The 15872-nt window shown below is 53.0% G+C and overlaps 3 protein-coding genes across 3 annotated transcripts in view; all 3 read right to left on the bottom strand.

Annotated features, from left to right (window-relative positions):
* Window positions 1–55: 55 nt before the first annotated feature.
* Kcnj14 (potassium voltage-gated channel subfamily J member 14) lies at window positions 56–5702 on the bottom strand. The gene is made up of 3 exons (XM_029569299.1): window positions 5643–5702; window positions 3127–3883; window positions 56–1701 (listed from the first exon to the last, which is right to left on the bottom strand). Exons 2-3 carry the CDS (start codon window positions 3829–3831, stop codon window positions 1105–1107), a joined length of 1302 nt encoding a protein of 433 aa, XP_029425159.1. The 5' UTR covers window positions 3832–3883; window positions 5643–5702; the 3' UTR covers window positions 56–1104.
* A 99-nt stretch (window positions 5703–5801) lies between these two features.
* On the bottom strand, window positions 5802–13629 carry Grwd1 (glutamate rich WD repeat containing 1). The gene is made up of 7 exons (XM_008844978.3): window positions 13262–13629; window positions 12944–13061; window positions 12661–12817; window positions 10518–10731; window positions 10265–10410; window positions 9861–10058; window positions 5802–8914 (listed from the first exon to the last, which is right to left on the bottom strand). The coding sequence occupies exons 1-7, from the start codon at window positions 13446–13448 to the stop codon at window positions 8597–8599; spliced, it is 1338 nt and encodes a 445-aa protein (XP_008843200.1). The 5' UTR covers window positions 13449–13629; the 3' UTR covers window positions 5802–8596.
* Window positions 13630–14811: 1182 nt separating this feature from the next.
* Window positions 14812–15872, bottom strand: part of Grin2d (glutamate ionotropic receptor NMDA type subunit 2D) — a 40217-nt gene continuing 39156 nt past the window's right edge. Inside the window, 1 exon segment of the mRNA XM_029569390.1 lies at window positions 14812–15871. Coding sequence (XP_029425250.1) covers window positions 15699–15871 — 173 coding nt within the window. The 3' untranslated portion in view covers window positions 14812–15698.

Raw genomic sequence — 15872 nt, 5'->3', positions numbered from 1 at the left:
TATATATATATATAATACATATGTGTATAACATCCTTAAGAAATAGATGCACATCACTAGGTGTAATATTCCAGAGTATTCTAGGCTCATCGGCCTCAGAACCCCCCCACCTTCCATTGCCCATAGGTAGCTTTGTGATGCTCTAGGCCTGCCAGATCTATCTAGAAAGGCATCTGCTTCCTAGAACTATCAGGCTGTCCATCTGGAGGTGACTGAGACTTCCAGGTTTGGGGAAGGGATGGCTCTGGGTCCCTGAGCTTTGTTTCCTTTTGGCATTATTGAACCATAGGAAGTCACCCAGGGCATGGAGGCCCTCAACCCTGCTGGGAAAAGTGAAGCCAGAAAATCACAGATATTTAGAATCCTGCCTGGACTCTGACCAGTGTGGAGCCACAGAATCCTGATTCCTTTAGATGTTCTAGAATGGCACTTCAAACAAAACAAAGCAATACTCTGAATTACTGAGCAGCCAGACTTGGTCTCTCAGCCAGACCCTGGAGAGTCAGTAGTCTTTGTGCATTTTAGAAACATAGCTCTGTAGTTTCTGGAGCAGTTAAACTCTCTAGCCAACCTGTTCTAGAATCTCCAGTGTTTGCTTCTGCAGTCAACCTAGATTTGCAAAATCTCAGGGGCTTTCAGGTGCCACCTGGTCTTTCCTAACATGTAGTCACCATCCTGTCTTTGGTCAATCATGATGGTCCTCTACCCTTTACTTCCTGAGGGTAGCTGGGTGGAGAAGTCACCATACTTTGACTCTCAACTTCTTGATCTGTGTAGACTGACATTGTCCCCACCAAGGCTGTCTACCTGATGTTTGACCAGTACCGAGTCTCCAGGCCTTGCCTCTTGGGTAGTCCAGAACTCTGAATCCCTTGGCTCTAGCAAGACTCAGGAACTGGGTTCATAAAGGGGTCTTGGGAAGGAGCATGGAGCAGAGACATGAAGGTCCAGTGTATCTGTGGTGGACCCACCAGGCATGGCACAACCTCATGGTTAATGGTTGTCCCGGCAGGTCATTTACCCCCTCCCAGCGGAAGCTGGATGCTCTCCAACTCTGCCATCTCTAGGAAAGGGGCTCACATGGGGAAGAGGGTCTCAGCTGTGTCATGGAGGCAGGGTCAGCGCCAGGGTTGGTGTAAGAGCTTGGGGGCTGGCAGCCCCATTTGGGGTCTCTGCTGAAGTCCCCTCCTTAGTGTCCTCATCCTCCTCTTCTTCCTGGCAGCAGCTTAGAGCAAGTTCATTCTCATAACAAAATGCAACCAGGGAGCCAGGAAAACTTGACTTAGGGCTGTGAGAGGACTGCTCTACCCGTTCATGTAGCTCCTTGGCACTGCAGACTGGTGTCCCTGGGACTTCATAGGTGCGGTGGAAGTGGCGATAGTCAACCTCATACTGGGAGCCATGCTGGAAGAGGACTGGCTCAAAGCGATGGCCCCAGAGCAGCTCCCTGGGGAGGTAAGACGATCGGCACTGTGTTGTCATGGCTGTGGCCTCAACCATACCCTCGAGAATAACCACTAGCTCAAAGTCTGCGTGAGCCAGTTCAGCCCGCCCCAGCTCGTATAGGGGACTGGCAGAGTCAATCTCATGCACGATGGTGATGGGAGACACAAGGAAGATGCGGTCGGTGCCTCCGTCAAAGCCAACATCCACATCCTGGTGGTCCAGTGGAATGTATTCGCCCTCTGGGGTCACACGGGGCTGTGCAGGGGCAAGAGGACAAAACAAGAGAGGTGAAAAGAGATTACAGCAAGATTGGAATAAAGATATAAAGAAGGCAAAGAGCAGCAGTGGGAAAGGCAGGTTGAGAGCATGGATCCAGAGAGACAGAAGCCCAGAGACAGGGAGATGAGAGACAGCCATAGAAAGAGGGACAGACATGGGGGTGGAGCAGAGACCCAGAAGACAGACCAAAACTGAGAGACAGACAGAGACTCATAGAGAAAGGGACAGAAACCCAGAGACAGGGAGGTATGGGTGGGGGGAGAGAACTCATAGAGAGAGAAGGGGGCAGAGATTCAGAATGAGGAGGGAGACAGAGATGGGGAAGGAGGAGTTAGAGAGGTCTGTGGATAGAAAGCTAGGGGTGGAGAGGTGAGAGTGAGAAGGCAGGATAGAGTGACTGACTGTTGGCTCTAAGCCACAGAAATAAGCAAGACAGAGACAGCAAAAGATAAGGGTGACACCCCAGGGCAACAGACCAGGACATGAGAAGGGGTCAGAACAACCTGGCTCCAAGAACTAATCTACCACTGCCTCAGCCAGCCCCTGGTGATCATGCCAACCCAGCTATCCCTTTGTTTGTGTGTGGGTATGAGTGCATTGTGTGTGTGTGTGTGGGGGGGGTCCATCCTTACTCTAGGTTGTCATTGTGCCATGGACCTCTGAAAGAAGTGTCCCTCCAGGTTATGAATCTTGGTGACTCAAGAAGAGCTGAAGGTTGGGGATCTGTTCTCTTGCAACTCTCCATGCCCCAGAGGCTACTGAGAGCTGCACTTGCCACCCACCCCAACCCCTCTTTTGGCCTCAAGTGCAGCAGTCCACTTGGCCAAAGTTGGTTGCAGCCCAAGGGTTTGCTGGGAATCTGGATGTTTGAGCAATGTAGCCCTAAGTCTAGGAAAACCGAGGCTTCCACAGCAGGGCTTGGAAAAGGCTGTTGCCCCAGTGGCTGGTGAGAGTGGATTTTCTAGACTTTCTTTGCCCTTGCCCTACACTCATTGGGCAAGAGGCTGGTGGGAGAGCCTGGCGCCTGAGTCCCAAGCTGCTCTGCCCTCATGTCTGCTGGAAATTGTGCCCTGGGCAGTGGGAAGACCTCACAGTCTCCAACATCCACTAAATACATCTCCTCAGGCCACCTCATAGGCACTTCCCTGACCCAAGGCTGCTGGGGAATGAAGAGGGTGCCCTTGAGGCCAGGTGTGGCTGCCCAGGTGTAGGCTGCTCCATTAATACCAGTCAGTCCCCAGGCATAGAGCTCTTTAGATGTCCTGGTCTCAAGAAACTGGTCTCCTGGGTGTCTACCTCTTGCAGGCCAGGAGTTCCCTTACTCAGTGCAGGGGACTGGACCCCTCCCTCTTCCTCCATCCTGCAGCGGGACCTCCCCTCCACCTCGTGCTTGCCCCACACCTGCAGCAGCTGGGCCCGTACATGAGCCTCCACCAGGTGGCTGCGGCGCAGGTTGCCCACGCGCCACATGAGGCAGAGACGGTGGTCACGCAGCGTCACCACAGCGTTCTCGCTGAAGACCAGCGTCTCGTTGCGCTTCTTGGGCTTGGCCATCTTGGCCATCACAGCGCCCACGATGAACGCGTCGAGCACGCAGCCAGCGATGCACTGCAGCACCACGGCGGCCACGGCGGCAGGGCACTCCTCGGTGACGCTGCGCACTCCGTAGCCGATGGACGTCTGTGTCTCCAGCGCAAAGAGGAAGGCGGCCAGGAAGCTGGCCACCTGTGAGAAGCAGGGCGCGGGCGGCGGCGCGGCAGCTAGGTCGCCGTGCAGCGAGGCGATGAGCCAGAAAGCCAGGCCGAACAGCAGCCAGGAAGCAAGGAAGGAGCAGGAGAAGAGCAGGCACATCCAGCGCCAGCGCACGTCCACACACGTGGTGAACAGATCGCTCAGGTAGCGCGCGCCCTGACCACCCAGGTTCACGAAGCGCACGTTGCAGTGCCCGTCCTTCTTGACAAAGCGCCCTCGGCGCCGGGTCCCTGACAGCCCGCGCGCCCACCCGTTACCGTACAGCCCAGGCCCGCCTGCCTCCTCATCGCCCCCGCGGCCTTCTCCGGACTCCAGCGCGCCGCTCAGGCGGCGCAGGGCCCTAGCCAGGCCCATTGGGCAGGGGACCCCCTACGCTTGGCCTAGCGGGCGGGTAGGCGCCCCAAACCTGCAGGAACAAAAGATGAACAGGAATGTCAGGGATTACCAGGACCTGGAGGGCCCAAGGCCAGAGCTAGGGCGTCGTGGTCTGCTGAGCCCTGTGGCCTCATCTGATAGAGGACTGGGACAGTATTTGTGGGCCAAGTTTGGAGAGTGTAACGCCATAGAAGCTTGTATGACTGCAGTTGTAGCACACGGTGCTAAGGTCATGTTCCAAATTGACTGTTATGAATTATGGTGAATTGGTGGCTTTGTCTCCACTGTAAATGAATGCACATATTTGTGCCTGGGAACAAAATTTTTGTTTTGGGGATGGAACTCAAGGACATGCTAGGTAAGAGCTCTACCACTGAGCCACATCCCCAGCCCCTCACTGGTAGATGCTGGAGGCCAGGTTCTACCGCTGAGCCTTGCCCCCAGCACAAAGAACAGGCTTTTGAGATACACATTATCATTTTACAGATGAGGAAACCAAGGGACAGGAAGTATAAGAAACCTGCTCAAGATTACAGTCAGTCAAGCTGGGATTTGAATGCTAAGAAAAAATGGGACACACAGATCAAACACTATGAACTGTTGCCTTTTTTGAGGCTGCTCTGTAGTTTGTGGGCTTAGGGAATCCTTCCACATCAGCCTCTGGAGTAGGTTGGATCACAGGCCACATCAGGCATGGATGCACCATGAAAGGTTCCAAGTGGGAGGAGACAACCCTAGGAGGCATTATTCAGCCTCTGTATCTACATCTGATGCACTCACTGAATTCAGTCAAACTAGATTAAAGTGTCCTCTGTACTGAATAGCAGCCCATTTCACATTCCATTATTCTCTAAACAATACAGCAGCTATTCACACAGTACTTAATTCTGTGTTGTTTTTTGGTTCTTTTTTGGAGACAAGGTCCTCAAGTAGCCTAGATTGGCCTAGAACGGATCCTCCTGCCCCCACCTCCTGAGTGCTAAATCACAGGCCTGCACTACCACAATCAGCTTTGGAGATGACTCTAAACACATGAAAGGGTACACTGGGGTTGCCTCCATCCAAAATGAGGAAGTTGAAGAAAGGAGATGGGGTTCCTTTCTAGGGTGATAAAAATTATATCCTAACATTACTGGAGTCAGCTGCTTAACTTAACGAGCAAAACATTTGTAAGGCTGAGATTGTGGCTCAGAAACAGAGTGCATTTGTCCAATGCCTTAGGCCTTGGGTTTGATCTCCACAACAAAAATAAACATCGTACAAGCTGATGGGTGAGTGACATATGAATTATACTCAAAAGGAGCTATTAATAAGCAGGCTCAGCCTTGATGCTGATCTGGGGCCTCTTACTGGGCCTGTTTCCTCAGTGACGGGATGCCATCTCACTGAGGAAGTGCTTTCTGGTCACAAAGACAGTCACTACCCTGGGCTTCCTTTTCTAAAGCCTTAATTTACTCATCTGAAGAACAGAGATCAAACCCCCCACCTGAAAGGAAGGGGATCTGGAAGACAGACCTTGGGCAGCTTTAGGCTGAATCCTGGTCTGACCATTCACCAACTCTGGCAGTGGGTACTCATGGCCCTTCCTGAGCGTCAGTGTAGAGGGTAGGAGAGGGTGTGGGCTTGTAAGCCCACTTATAGACACTGTAGGTCTGGACTGTCAAACTACTATGAGTTAAATCTACCAAGGGGCTCTGCATGCTCTATAAGCATGATAGACTAGGCTTTAGGGAACCTCATGGACCTGGCAGAGGGATATGGTTGCTCCATGTTTGAATCCTAGCACTCACATGGCAGCTAACAACTGTCCATAACTCCAATTCCAGGGGATCCGACAGCTTCTTCTGTCTTCCTCGGGCACTGTACAACACAGGTGCACTTACCTACATGCAGGCAATACACGCATACACATAAAAATAATAAAATATATTAAAAAAAAAAAGGCTGTATGAAGTTTGGCACCTAGGGCCCAAGAGTGCCCTTTACTTCCTTTCCTGATCTCCACGGCACCCAGAGAGTCCAGCCATGTAAGGTTTCTCTAGGCCTACCCAACGGTGTGAAACTAGGCTCAGATCTGAGTGGATGGAGCCGAGTTGGATCAGCACAACAGCCCTTGGATGTACTGGAGATCATCTTGGGAGAGGGGAAGCATGCTAGCCTCCCAGGAGCAGGTTTGTAGTTGGAGGGTAAAAAGCAATCTTTGTGGGTAACCTCTGCATCAGGATTCCTGCTTTACAATAGTCTCCAAGAGCTACCCAGGGAGAGAGGGGAGGTGGAATGACCCAGGCTCAAATCCTTTAGCTGGGGAGAGAGGTGGCATGCCTGGATACAACTGAGACCTTGGTGTGCTGAGCCCCAGTGATGACAATATCCTCCTTAAGTATCTAAGACTGAAGCTGCCCACAAGGCCCCAGGGTTCACCTTGATTGCTCAGGGTCCTGGGGGCCAAGGGCTTCTCTCCATCTTTATCCAGGGCCCCTGTGGTGGGCTGGGAAGCTAGCTTGGGTCCTGGACCTGACCCTGGACTCTGCCACCACCCTGAGGTAGACCCATATTCACCTTAGAGTGGGCAGGACCTTCACCTGCAGGGGACTTCTGACACCCCAAAAGGCCCAGCTCTAGGCTGCCCCCTAAAGGACAGGGCGAGAGGGAAAGGATCCTGGTCCCACTCCACCCCTCTTCCACCTGGCTCCTGAGAGCAGCTTAATGTTTCCATATAAAGGAGCCATGGGGCTTAAGATGCTTCAACTTCATGTCAAAGTCACTATATAATCTGGGGCCAAGAACCTCTCCCATTCACACAAGGTGGTACCTCTACCCCCACCAACTAGTGGGGTCTACATAGTAGATCCACAGGAAAGGAGGCATTGAAGGAGCTTCAAGGGAGGACACAGACCAAGCAGGGATGGGGGCTCCTGCACCTGCTTTCCTGGTGTACATGACACCCAGACAGCCCAGCAACACAAGAGTCACAAGGCCCAAAAGACAGATGCAAAGTCACAGCGGACTGAGCTGGTAGATAGAGAACCAGAGAGGGAGGAACAAAGGTGTTTTGAGAGAGAGACAGAGACTTAGAAGAAGGGACAGAGACTGAGAGAGAGAGAGACCCAGAGAGAGACAAAGACACAGAGGCAGAGAGACAGAGACCCAACAAGAGACAGCAACCCAGAGAGAGAGAGACCCAGAGTGAGAGCAAAAAAGGGACAGAGAGTCACTGAGACTCAGGGAAAGGAACAGAGAGAGAGAGAGAGAGAGAGAGAGAGAGAGAGAGAGAAATAAGAGACCCAGAATGAGAGAGAGGGACAGAGACTAAGACAGAGAGGACAGAGATGGGGGGGCACAGGATACGACATGCGGAGATCTAAAGAGGGCACTACCAGACAAAGGCTGAGTACAAATAATTGAAGGAAAAAGACGTGAAGTCCATGTCTTAAGAAGCAGAGGAAGGGAATGTGAAAGGCTGCCTCAGAAAGGGAGAATGGAGTGGTGAGAAAATGCAAGAAGTCAGGAAGGGTCAGAGTTGGAAGCCAGGAACTAAAAGATTAGGTGGATTGGCTGACATGGCTGCACTTACCTGGGGGGGCTGCCTACCCCCATACCCTGTACTGGGGGCTTCTCTGCCCAGGCTGTAGAGGGGCCTCTGTGGGTGCTGAGGTGCTGTGGTCTGTCTGTGGCTCTGGGGCCTGAGCTGGGCACTCGACCTCTGAGCCACAGCGGATCAGAGCCTGGACAGAGGGGGGGCGGGGGTGGAGCCAGTTCGGCACCGCAGAGGGGGAGCCAGGGAGGCTGGCCAGGCAGGGCACTGGGCTGCGGCCCAGGCATACTGGAGAGGACAGTGCAGAGAACGGGCTGGAGGCAGGGAGAGACAGTGGGAACAAGAGACATGGAAGATGGAATCACAGGAAAGACACTGATAGTGTGGTGAATTCAGAAGGAAATGGCAAGATAATTAATGATAAAGGGAAGAGATATTGGGCTACATTCCTCCTGGGATGACACCTCAAGTCGGGTATCCAGAAAGAGACACCTATTGGTTGATGCAGAGTGAGTTCCAAATGGAGTATGATTTGGGAAAGGCTGAACCAGATTGAGGAAGAGCCTCATAGAGGGACAGACTCCATGGCCAAGGGCTGGGTCACTGGGAGAGGGGTTATAACTGTGGGTGTCTCACAGTATGGCAGCCTGGAGAAAGGTGGGTACCAAACTCCTGTCTCCCCGCCCCCCTCAGCTTCCTCACAGGGAAGAAGCCCAAAAAACTGGCTGGTGTCTTAAGTGTTTGGGGCCTCACTGTGGTCCTTTACCGTAGCAGGAGCCTCAGACCCTCTTCCAGCACAGTAGTGGTTACCATAGCCAGAAGGCAAGCAGGGAACTATTCTACTGGAGAGACCCAAACCTAGACTTAGCGCAACCATGGCAAAACCCTTGAAGTTCCTGGGGGTGATCAGCAGTCATAACTGGGTCCTGAGTCAGAGGTCCAAGGTGCCAACACTGACAAAATCTCATACTGAGGCCTTATCTGGGACAGGCAGGAGTCTTTACCCAGGCCAAGTCTTTGGTGTATGTGGCATAGAGAGCCAAGGGTCAAACCAAGTAAGTCCTCAGAGACACAGGTCATTCTGTTCCTCGGGGGTCAGTTGAACAAGTCTTTCTTTTGGGGAGCAGTCCACAGCCTTGATGAGCTCTTCCAGGGAACACATTTCAGTTCTGAGGCACAGCTGAGGCCTGAGGCCAAGTCTTAGTCACCTTAGACGCTGATGGTACGGAAGACGGTGAAGCCTGACAAGGCAGTGCTGAGAAGAACCCCAGGACACTGTGGGTGCCAGTGCAGCTCCTTCAGGTCGGTCTCACCTTGGTGTACAAACAACAGCTGCTGGGGGAGTGCTGCCAGCTCAGGGTCAGCTTCTGCCTCACCTGCCTCTGGGTCTCGCTCAACTGCCAGGTCCCACTGTGTGATCTGGTTGTCAGCACCTGAGGCTGCAAAGACCCCACTGTCCTGTGGGTGCCACTCGACAGAGGTCACGGGAGCCATGTGCTGCTTGAAAGTGGCCACTGGGGAGCCTGCCTATGGGAGAGTGTGAGAGTCAGGCCTTAGTGTGAGTCATAGGGACTCAGCCTCAGGGTTTAATCAGGGTTCCCCCTTAAGCCCACACAAGGCCAGAGCTCAGGAAAGAAATATAGGGATAGGATAGTAAGAAGGCTTATGGTCCTAGGGGCCACTGGGATCTGTGCTTTCACGTGCAAAGAAGCCTCTCCCACATCCCCACCAGGTGCAGGTGACAGGAACACCACCACTTTCCCATAAAGGAATGGGAGAGTGGTCCTTCCAGCACATGCCTGGCAGTTTTTTAAGGCTGATGCCTCAAAGGGAAGTTGTTCGGCAGCTGCTGAAAAAAATGACAGCAGTTGTATTAGGCAGAGGTGGTACTGGGAATAGAAGTCCCTGGGGCCAGCTGGCATGGAGGGTGGCACCTCCCTGTGGAAGTTTCTCCAAGGCTGATTCTATAGAACTGACTAAACTGGAAAAAGAGGCTGATGTGATGCAGGGAAGGCCTGAAGCCAGGAGAGGCTCTTTCTCCAGACAGATACAAGCGTAGCTTTGCCTGCTGAGGACACTGCTTGACTCTACAAACAATGCTTAACTTAGCTGTAATATCATTTCTGTTCCTGTCCTTGTGCCTCAGCTTTCTCTGTTGCAATGAGTGAGCTGGGCCCTAACTCTCAGCTGATGCTATATAATCCACTAAAACAGAAAACCCAGCAGCCCAAAACCCATGGACCATGTAGTCAGCTACACCCACAGGCAAATGAGAGCCAGTTTCTGTGCTGCCCATCTCTGCTATGGCTTGTTAACTAGTTACTGGGTAGAGTGAGTGACCCCTCTGCTCACATCCCCCATCCTGCTGAGCCTGCCTCCTCATCTGGACTTAATTCCTAGGGCCTTTCCAGAAGTCCCAATGACTACTGGAAGAGTGCTTCCCCAGGCCTCAGAAGCTTAGCTGGGAAGATACCTTGAATTGCCGCAGGTCCCAGACCTTGAGGGCCCCATCATCCCCACCACTGAGCAGGAAGGGCTCCCGGCGGCTCCAGCTGATGACATTGACATCTCCATCATGGGCAGTGGCTGTGGTGAGCATGCAGGCCTTGCCTGGGGCTGCTCTGATGTCCCAGATGCGAATGGAGGCATCAGCTGAGCAGGAGGCGAACACCTGGATGGGGTGAATCAAGTCTGAGTGGGCAGATGTGGCCCCAACTCATTCCATAAACAGTGGCTACATGGCTACACTATCACTTGCTGTCCCCTTGCCTGAATCAGGTCCCTGGCTTGGGCCTCCTCCTCTCTCAAGCCAAAGATTTGAGGTTCTTAGCCTGCCCCCATGAGACCCATGTGCCCAAGGCTTCAGTTTTCTCTCACCGTGTCCTCTGTTGGTGACCACTGCAGGTCCTCCACAGAGCGTGTATGGCCTACAAATGGCCTCTGGTCCACATGCCAGGAGCCACCACCGTCTGTGGGCATCCAGAGGTGGATGTTCTTCAGACAGTCGCCGGTCAGCAAGCAGCCTAGGGTGGGGTCAGGAAATCAATCACCTTACCCACTGGCTGCCCTTTTCCCTTCCCAAGTCCAACTACCCACCCTCCCTAAACCATATGAAAATCCAGTGACTTACCGGGCACACGTGGGGACCAGTCGAGAGCAAAGCCCTCACTCATGTGGCCACTGAAGGAGAAGATGGGCTTCACTTGGGCCTGTTCATCTCGAAGGAAAACAGCCAGGGCCTGAGGGTCATCCACTACCTGCAGAAGCCGCCGCAGTGCAAACACCTCCACCTGGCCCTTCTCTGACCACACCCCAGCCACAGGTTCCTCACCCAGCCATGATACCTACAGGAGAGGGGCACACAAAACAGAGGGGGAGAAGGCTCAAGGTGGACCCATGGACCCCAGAATAGTAGTCTCTGCATGCCCAGGTCCAGCTTGAGACTTCCAAACAGCTTTATGGGAAAGAAACTACAACCAGGTCACCCTCCCACCCCCCCAACACACACACACACACACACACACACACACAGAATACATAAAGAGGGTGAAGCTCCAAGATGCCTGGATTTCCAAGCCTCCAAGTGTTCTGGAGTGCACTCAGACTCCTAGTCTCTGAAACCATCTGTGTGTTAGTAGGTCCCAGGGCTTACCTCTCAGTTTTTTTTTTTCCCCCTCTATGCTCATTAGGTTCTCAAACCTACCTTCCATTGCTATAGGCAGCCCAGTCCTCCTGTTTTCTCTATCTTGGGTCCAAAACATTGGGACTCACCTTTGACTTGTGTCTTCCTCCTAGACCCAGTATCTATGCTGGCCACACTGAAGCATGCTTCCAATCTTTCTGATCACTGTATTGTTGTCATGCATGCCACTACCGAGGTCATCTTTCCCGTGAGTGGCTCTAACCTGTCTTGTAGGTGCTCGCCCTCCACATCTTGTCATTGCCCCTCTTTCCCATTCTGTTCCACACACAGTGGTCTCTCTCCTTTCCCTTGAAACCCCTTAACCATGCCAAGTTCACCCCAAGGCCTTTGTACTTTCATTTTCCTTGCCTATAAATCTGTTCCCACAGGCATCTTTGGCTCACTCCCTCACCTGCTGTGGGTCACTGTACCAAGAGCACCTGCTCATCAAACTGTGCCATTTATAAAGGCAACTCTACCTGCTTCACTTTAGTTTTTCTCCACAACATTGAGCACCTTATGAGGAGCCTACACTTTACTAGTTTCTTCTTGCTTCCTTCCCAAGTACATGTTAAGCCAGACACTTTCTGTCTGTGGACTGAATCCTCAGGACTTAGGATAGTGCCTGAAGAATGGTAATCATTTATCAGAAACACACAGGACCAGCCGACAGATTCTGCTCATGCTCTCTGTTTACCATCTCCTTTTATTTGCACATCGACCTGATCAGGTGCTTTATTTATTGAATCTAGCAGCTTACACATGTGAACACTGAGCTACCTCCCCAGCCTTTGAACTTACTCTGTAGCTCAAGCTGGTCTTGAACTTTTGATTCTCCTGCCTCAGGCTCCTGGGTAGCTGGGATTATAGAAATCTGTTCCAGCCAGGCATGTTGGTGCATGCCTTTAATCTCAGCACCTGGGAGGCAGAGGCAGGTGGATCTCTGTGATATATCTCACCATAGTCTAAAACAGTACCTACCGTGTAATATATCACCATAGTCTAAAACAGTACCTACCGTGTAACACAATTATTATTATTCCTAAGATACACAAAAGTAACTATACATCCAACATTTCCTTTTTAAGTTTTATTTTATGTGTATGAGTGTACTGCCTGTATGCAAGTGCACCCATGCAATGCCCGAAGAGGTTAGAAGAGGGTGTCGGATCCCCTGGAACTGGAGTTACAGACAGTTGTTAGCTGCCATGTGGGTACTAGGAATTGAACCCAGGTCCTCTGCAAGAGCGGTCAATGCTCTTAACCACTGAGCTATCTCTCCAGCCCCTAACACTTCTCTAAAAGCTGAAGGGAGCTGGGTATGGTGGCTCACATCTTCATCTAACATTTAGGAAGCTGAGACAGAAGAACTGGCTTGAGTTTGAGGCCAGCTTGGGCTGCATAGTGACATAGTGAGACTATGTCTGAAAAACAAACTAAAAACAAAGCAAAGCAGAGAGAGAGAGAGAGAGAGAGAGAGAGAGAGAGAGAGAGAGGAAGCTGAGCTGCATGAGGTGCTGAGGGACATTTGAACATGGGGGGAAGCCTGAGCTTCAGAGAATGCCGAGCAGGCCTCTGGGAGGACATGTACCCGAACTCGGTTGATGCCGCCATAGTGTGGAACCATGGCCAGCTCCAGCTGAGGCTTCCGCTCTTCTTCATCCTCTTCATCCTCCTCCTCCTCATCACTGCCATCTGAGGGTGGAGGCCTGGTCCCGTGCAAATTGTGCATCCGAAGCATCATCAGTCTGGGAAAACAAAGGGTTGAGTTATTAACCTTTGATGGATGCCAAGATGTTTAGGAAAGAGGGAGGCTGGAGACCCAGACTTTTGGGCCACTTCTAAGATAGTTCTGGAAAGATCTTAGGACTCACCTGTTGCTCTGGGCGCTCTCCGCCTGGGTTCCCGCACACAGGTAAAGCGTGAGAGGGAGCTCAGTCCGGTTGTTGCCCAGGTGATCTCGGACTATGTCAAAGCTAAGACAAGGGGCGCCTGGGGAATGAGGGAAGAAGAGAGGGTTGCAGAAGTGGGGATGAGGCATTGAGAACTCAGCTTCCACCTCCCTCAGAGGACACCAGTCCGCAATGTGACGTCACTGCCCTCCGACCCCACCGTCGTCGTCCTGAACACCTCTTAAGCTACGACCCAGGCCCTTCATTTTCAGGATCCAGGATTCCCGGTCTTGGGCCTACCAGTCTGTGCACGGTGGTACAGCACATAGGCCTCCTCGTCCATGACCAGCTCCTCCCCTTCGCCCAGCGGTGGCCCCCTGCCGGGCAAGTAGACCTGGGTTGGGCCTGCGGAACCTGGATCACAAGATTCGGCCTCCATGGGCTCCCCGGTTTCACGTGCGCGCCTGCGGCCCTTGCGCGCAGCCATCTTCTAACCTTCCAAACCTCCGGCGCGAGGGAAGACCGTCACTTCCGGGTTTCGCTTCCGATCATCTAAGACCAGCCCCACTGCACGGTTACCCTGGAAACATGCGGACTACCAATTAGAGTGTGGTGCTCAGAGAGCAGGCTGACAAAGGTAAGGGTGTGCTGGCTCTGTCAGAAAAGCCTAAGACAGCGGATATTTGTTCTGCTTGACGTTGGGGCGTTCTTCTGCGCAGCAGTGGCAAAGCCTTCTGGGAATTGTAGTTCTCAATCAGTCCTGCGTTCCGAACCCCTCTCCATCTCTTCCACCCTAGAGTCCTAGGGCTGTCTTTCCACTTAATTATTCATGTATGCAGACGAGCACTTACTGGCAGGAAGATCTGGGCTTCTGCTCCCTGAGGACCCATAAGGCGGGTTTCTTGTCCTCTCCTTGTTATGATGGCTTTAAATTTCAAAATGCTTTAGCGTAGACAGGCTGGACATTATATGAGAGTCGATTGAATCTACCCTCTAGGGGCAGTCCATTACTTAACCAGGCCTTTCCATGGCAGCTCTGGTCAGCAGAGACTTAATCAGAAAGTCTCTCCTCTTGAGGCTGCTGCTTCAAACGTGTCACCCATGGGCACGGGCGGTTTGGCTAATTGGCATAATGAAATGTTAGAAACAGATTCCCACTGGTGAGATTAAGGATATTCAAGGCATGGGTTGGCCACTCTCCTCGTTTGCATGAAGAGAATCATCTATCAAACCATTCTTGTGGGTAGGTTTAGGAAACCAGACCCTGGATTTGGTCCTTAAAATTTTGCATCTCTGGGGCTGGAGATGACTCAGCGGTTAAGAGCACTGACTGCTCTTGCAGAGGATCCGGGTTCGATTCCCAGCACCCACATGGCGGCTACGAACAGTCCTTAACTCCAGTTCCAGGGGAATCCGACGCCCTCTTCTGACCTCCGTGGCAATTGCACGACACCTGTGCACTCACGTACATGCAGGCAATACACTCATACACATAAAATAAAAAGCATAAATAAAAAAATATTTAAAATAATTTGCATCCCTGATCTTTTCCACCACTGTTGGGGACTGTCTCTGCCCCGCCCCCTCTCCACCCGCCTCCAGTCTCTTCCCACGTCCTAGGCTGTGATCTAGCTTTCCATCACCTCCCGTCTTTCTTTGCTCTAGCTAGTGCTGGGGATCGAACTCAGTCTTACGCATACTAGGCAAATATTCTGCTACTCCACCCTGAGCCCAGTTTCTGCTCTCTAATTCTGCCATCTTCCCTGTGGGATTTTTCTGTTTCTGTTTCCCCCCCAGAGAAGATGAGGGGGCCTAAGAGACAGTCACAGAGCTCAGGCTTGGACTGAGGAGGCATAAAAACATGGTTTATTCCAAATACTGCAGTGTAGGAGTCGGGGTGGGAAGGAAGGTTGGTGAAGTGTGGTTCCTAGATCCGCCTCTCAACCCAGCCCCAGACCCTGCTGAGATCTGGGCGAGGCGGCTTCCGGGTCGCTGTCTGTTGGGTCATCACTGAGGGGTCACAAATAAGGGCTGGACTTAAAGATGTGGTTGGTGGCATCTGGGGTGGTAGGGAGGTGGGGAGGGCAGGTGAAGATAGATAGGGCTTCTGTGGGGGGATAGCTAGGTCATAGGGAAGAGCCGATGAGGGTCGAAAAGGAAGGTCCGTCACGGTTTAACATGAAGGGTCACAGTCTGGTCGGGGCACAGTCTGGGGTCAGATGACCATTTAGGTGTCGGAAGTCACAGTCTGGGGTCAGGGGTTTGTTTCTGTGTGGCGGGGCCAAGGTCTGGGGTCACAGTTTGGCGAACTCGTCTCACAGTTTTGAGTCCTGATGAGTGAAAGGTTAAAAACGGGCTCCCCGGGAGGTGTGGCTGGGGCCGAGGAGCTGCACAGTGATGTGGGGCCACGGCCCTGGGCAAGGGAGCGGGGCGCGGCGTGACCCCCACCTCCTGCCCCATCAGGTGACGTTAAAAAGCCCTTTTCGGGTTTTATAAAAAGTCGGTGGGCTCCAAGAACCCCGCCTCCTTGCTCTTAGATGAGTGAGAGTTGGGCGACCAAGTCCCTCTGGCTCTTGGCTCCCCCAACGAGGGGGGGGGCGCAGGACTCTGCTCCAGGCGGGTCCAGCCAGGTCTGTTTCCTTCCTTCTCAACCCACGAGGACCTGTCCACCTCGCGCGCCCCCTCGGGCTGTGGCCTGCGCTGACCGAGGGAGTGGCGGGGCCCCTGGGGGGCCGCGTCATACTTCGGACTCGAGGCTGGAGAAGTGCGCGGAACCCCTGCGAGTGCCCAGGTCCCCGCCCCGGTGTCTCCGGTGCGGCGCGCCGGACATCGGCGGCCCCCAGTGCGCGGCGTGCGGGCAGCGGCGCGCGTGGCGGGAGGGCCCGGTGAGCCTGCGCGCGGGGGCAGCCCG

Source organism: Nannospalax galili, unplaced genomic scaffold, assembly GCF_000622305.1.
Source record: "Nannospalax galili isolate Female #2095 unplaced genomic scaffold, S.galili_v1.0 scaffold960, whole genome shotgun sequence".
NCBI classification, from domain to species: domain Eukaryota; kingdom Metazoa; phylum Chordata; class Mammalia; order Rodentia; family Spalacidae; genus Nannospalax; species Nannospalax galili.
This window is presented reverse-complemented; position numbering and strand designations above follow the sequence as displayed.

Excerpts from the sequence above, each read along its gene's own strand:
- Kcnj14 (XM_029569299.1), bottom strand. The coding sequence starts at position 3,831 with ATGGGCCTGGCTAGGGCCCTGCGCCGCCTGAGCGGCGCGCTGGAGTCC. Across the intron at positions 1,702-3,126 it reads TACGGGCCCAGCTGCTGCAG|CCCCGTGTGACCCCAGAGGG; the intron begins GTGTGGGGCAAG and ends GCCCCTGCACAG.
- Grwd1 (XM_008844978.3), bottom strand. The coding sequence starts at position 13,448 with ATGGCTGCGCGCAAGGGCCGCAGGCGCGCACGTGAAACCGGGGAGCCC. Across the intron at positions 13,062-13,261 it reads GTACCACCGTGCACAGACTG|GCGCCCCTTGTCTTAGCTTT; the intron begins GTAGGCCCAAGA and ends CTCATTCCCCAG. Across the intron at positions 8,915-9,860 it reads GGGACCTGCGGCAATTCAAG|GCAGGCTCCCCAGTGGCCAC; the intron begins GTATCTTCCCAG and ends ACTCTCCCATAG.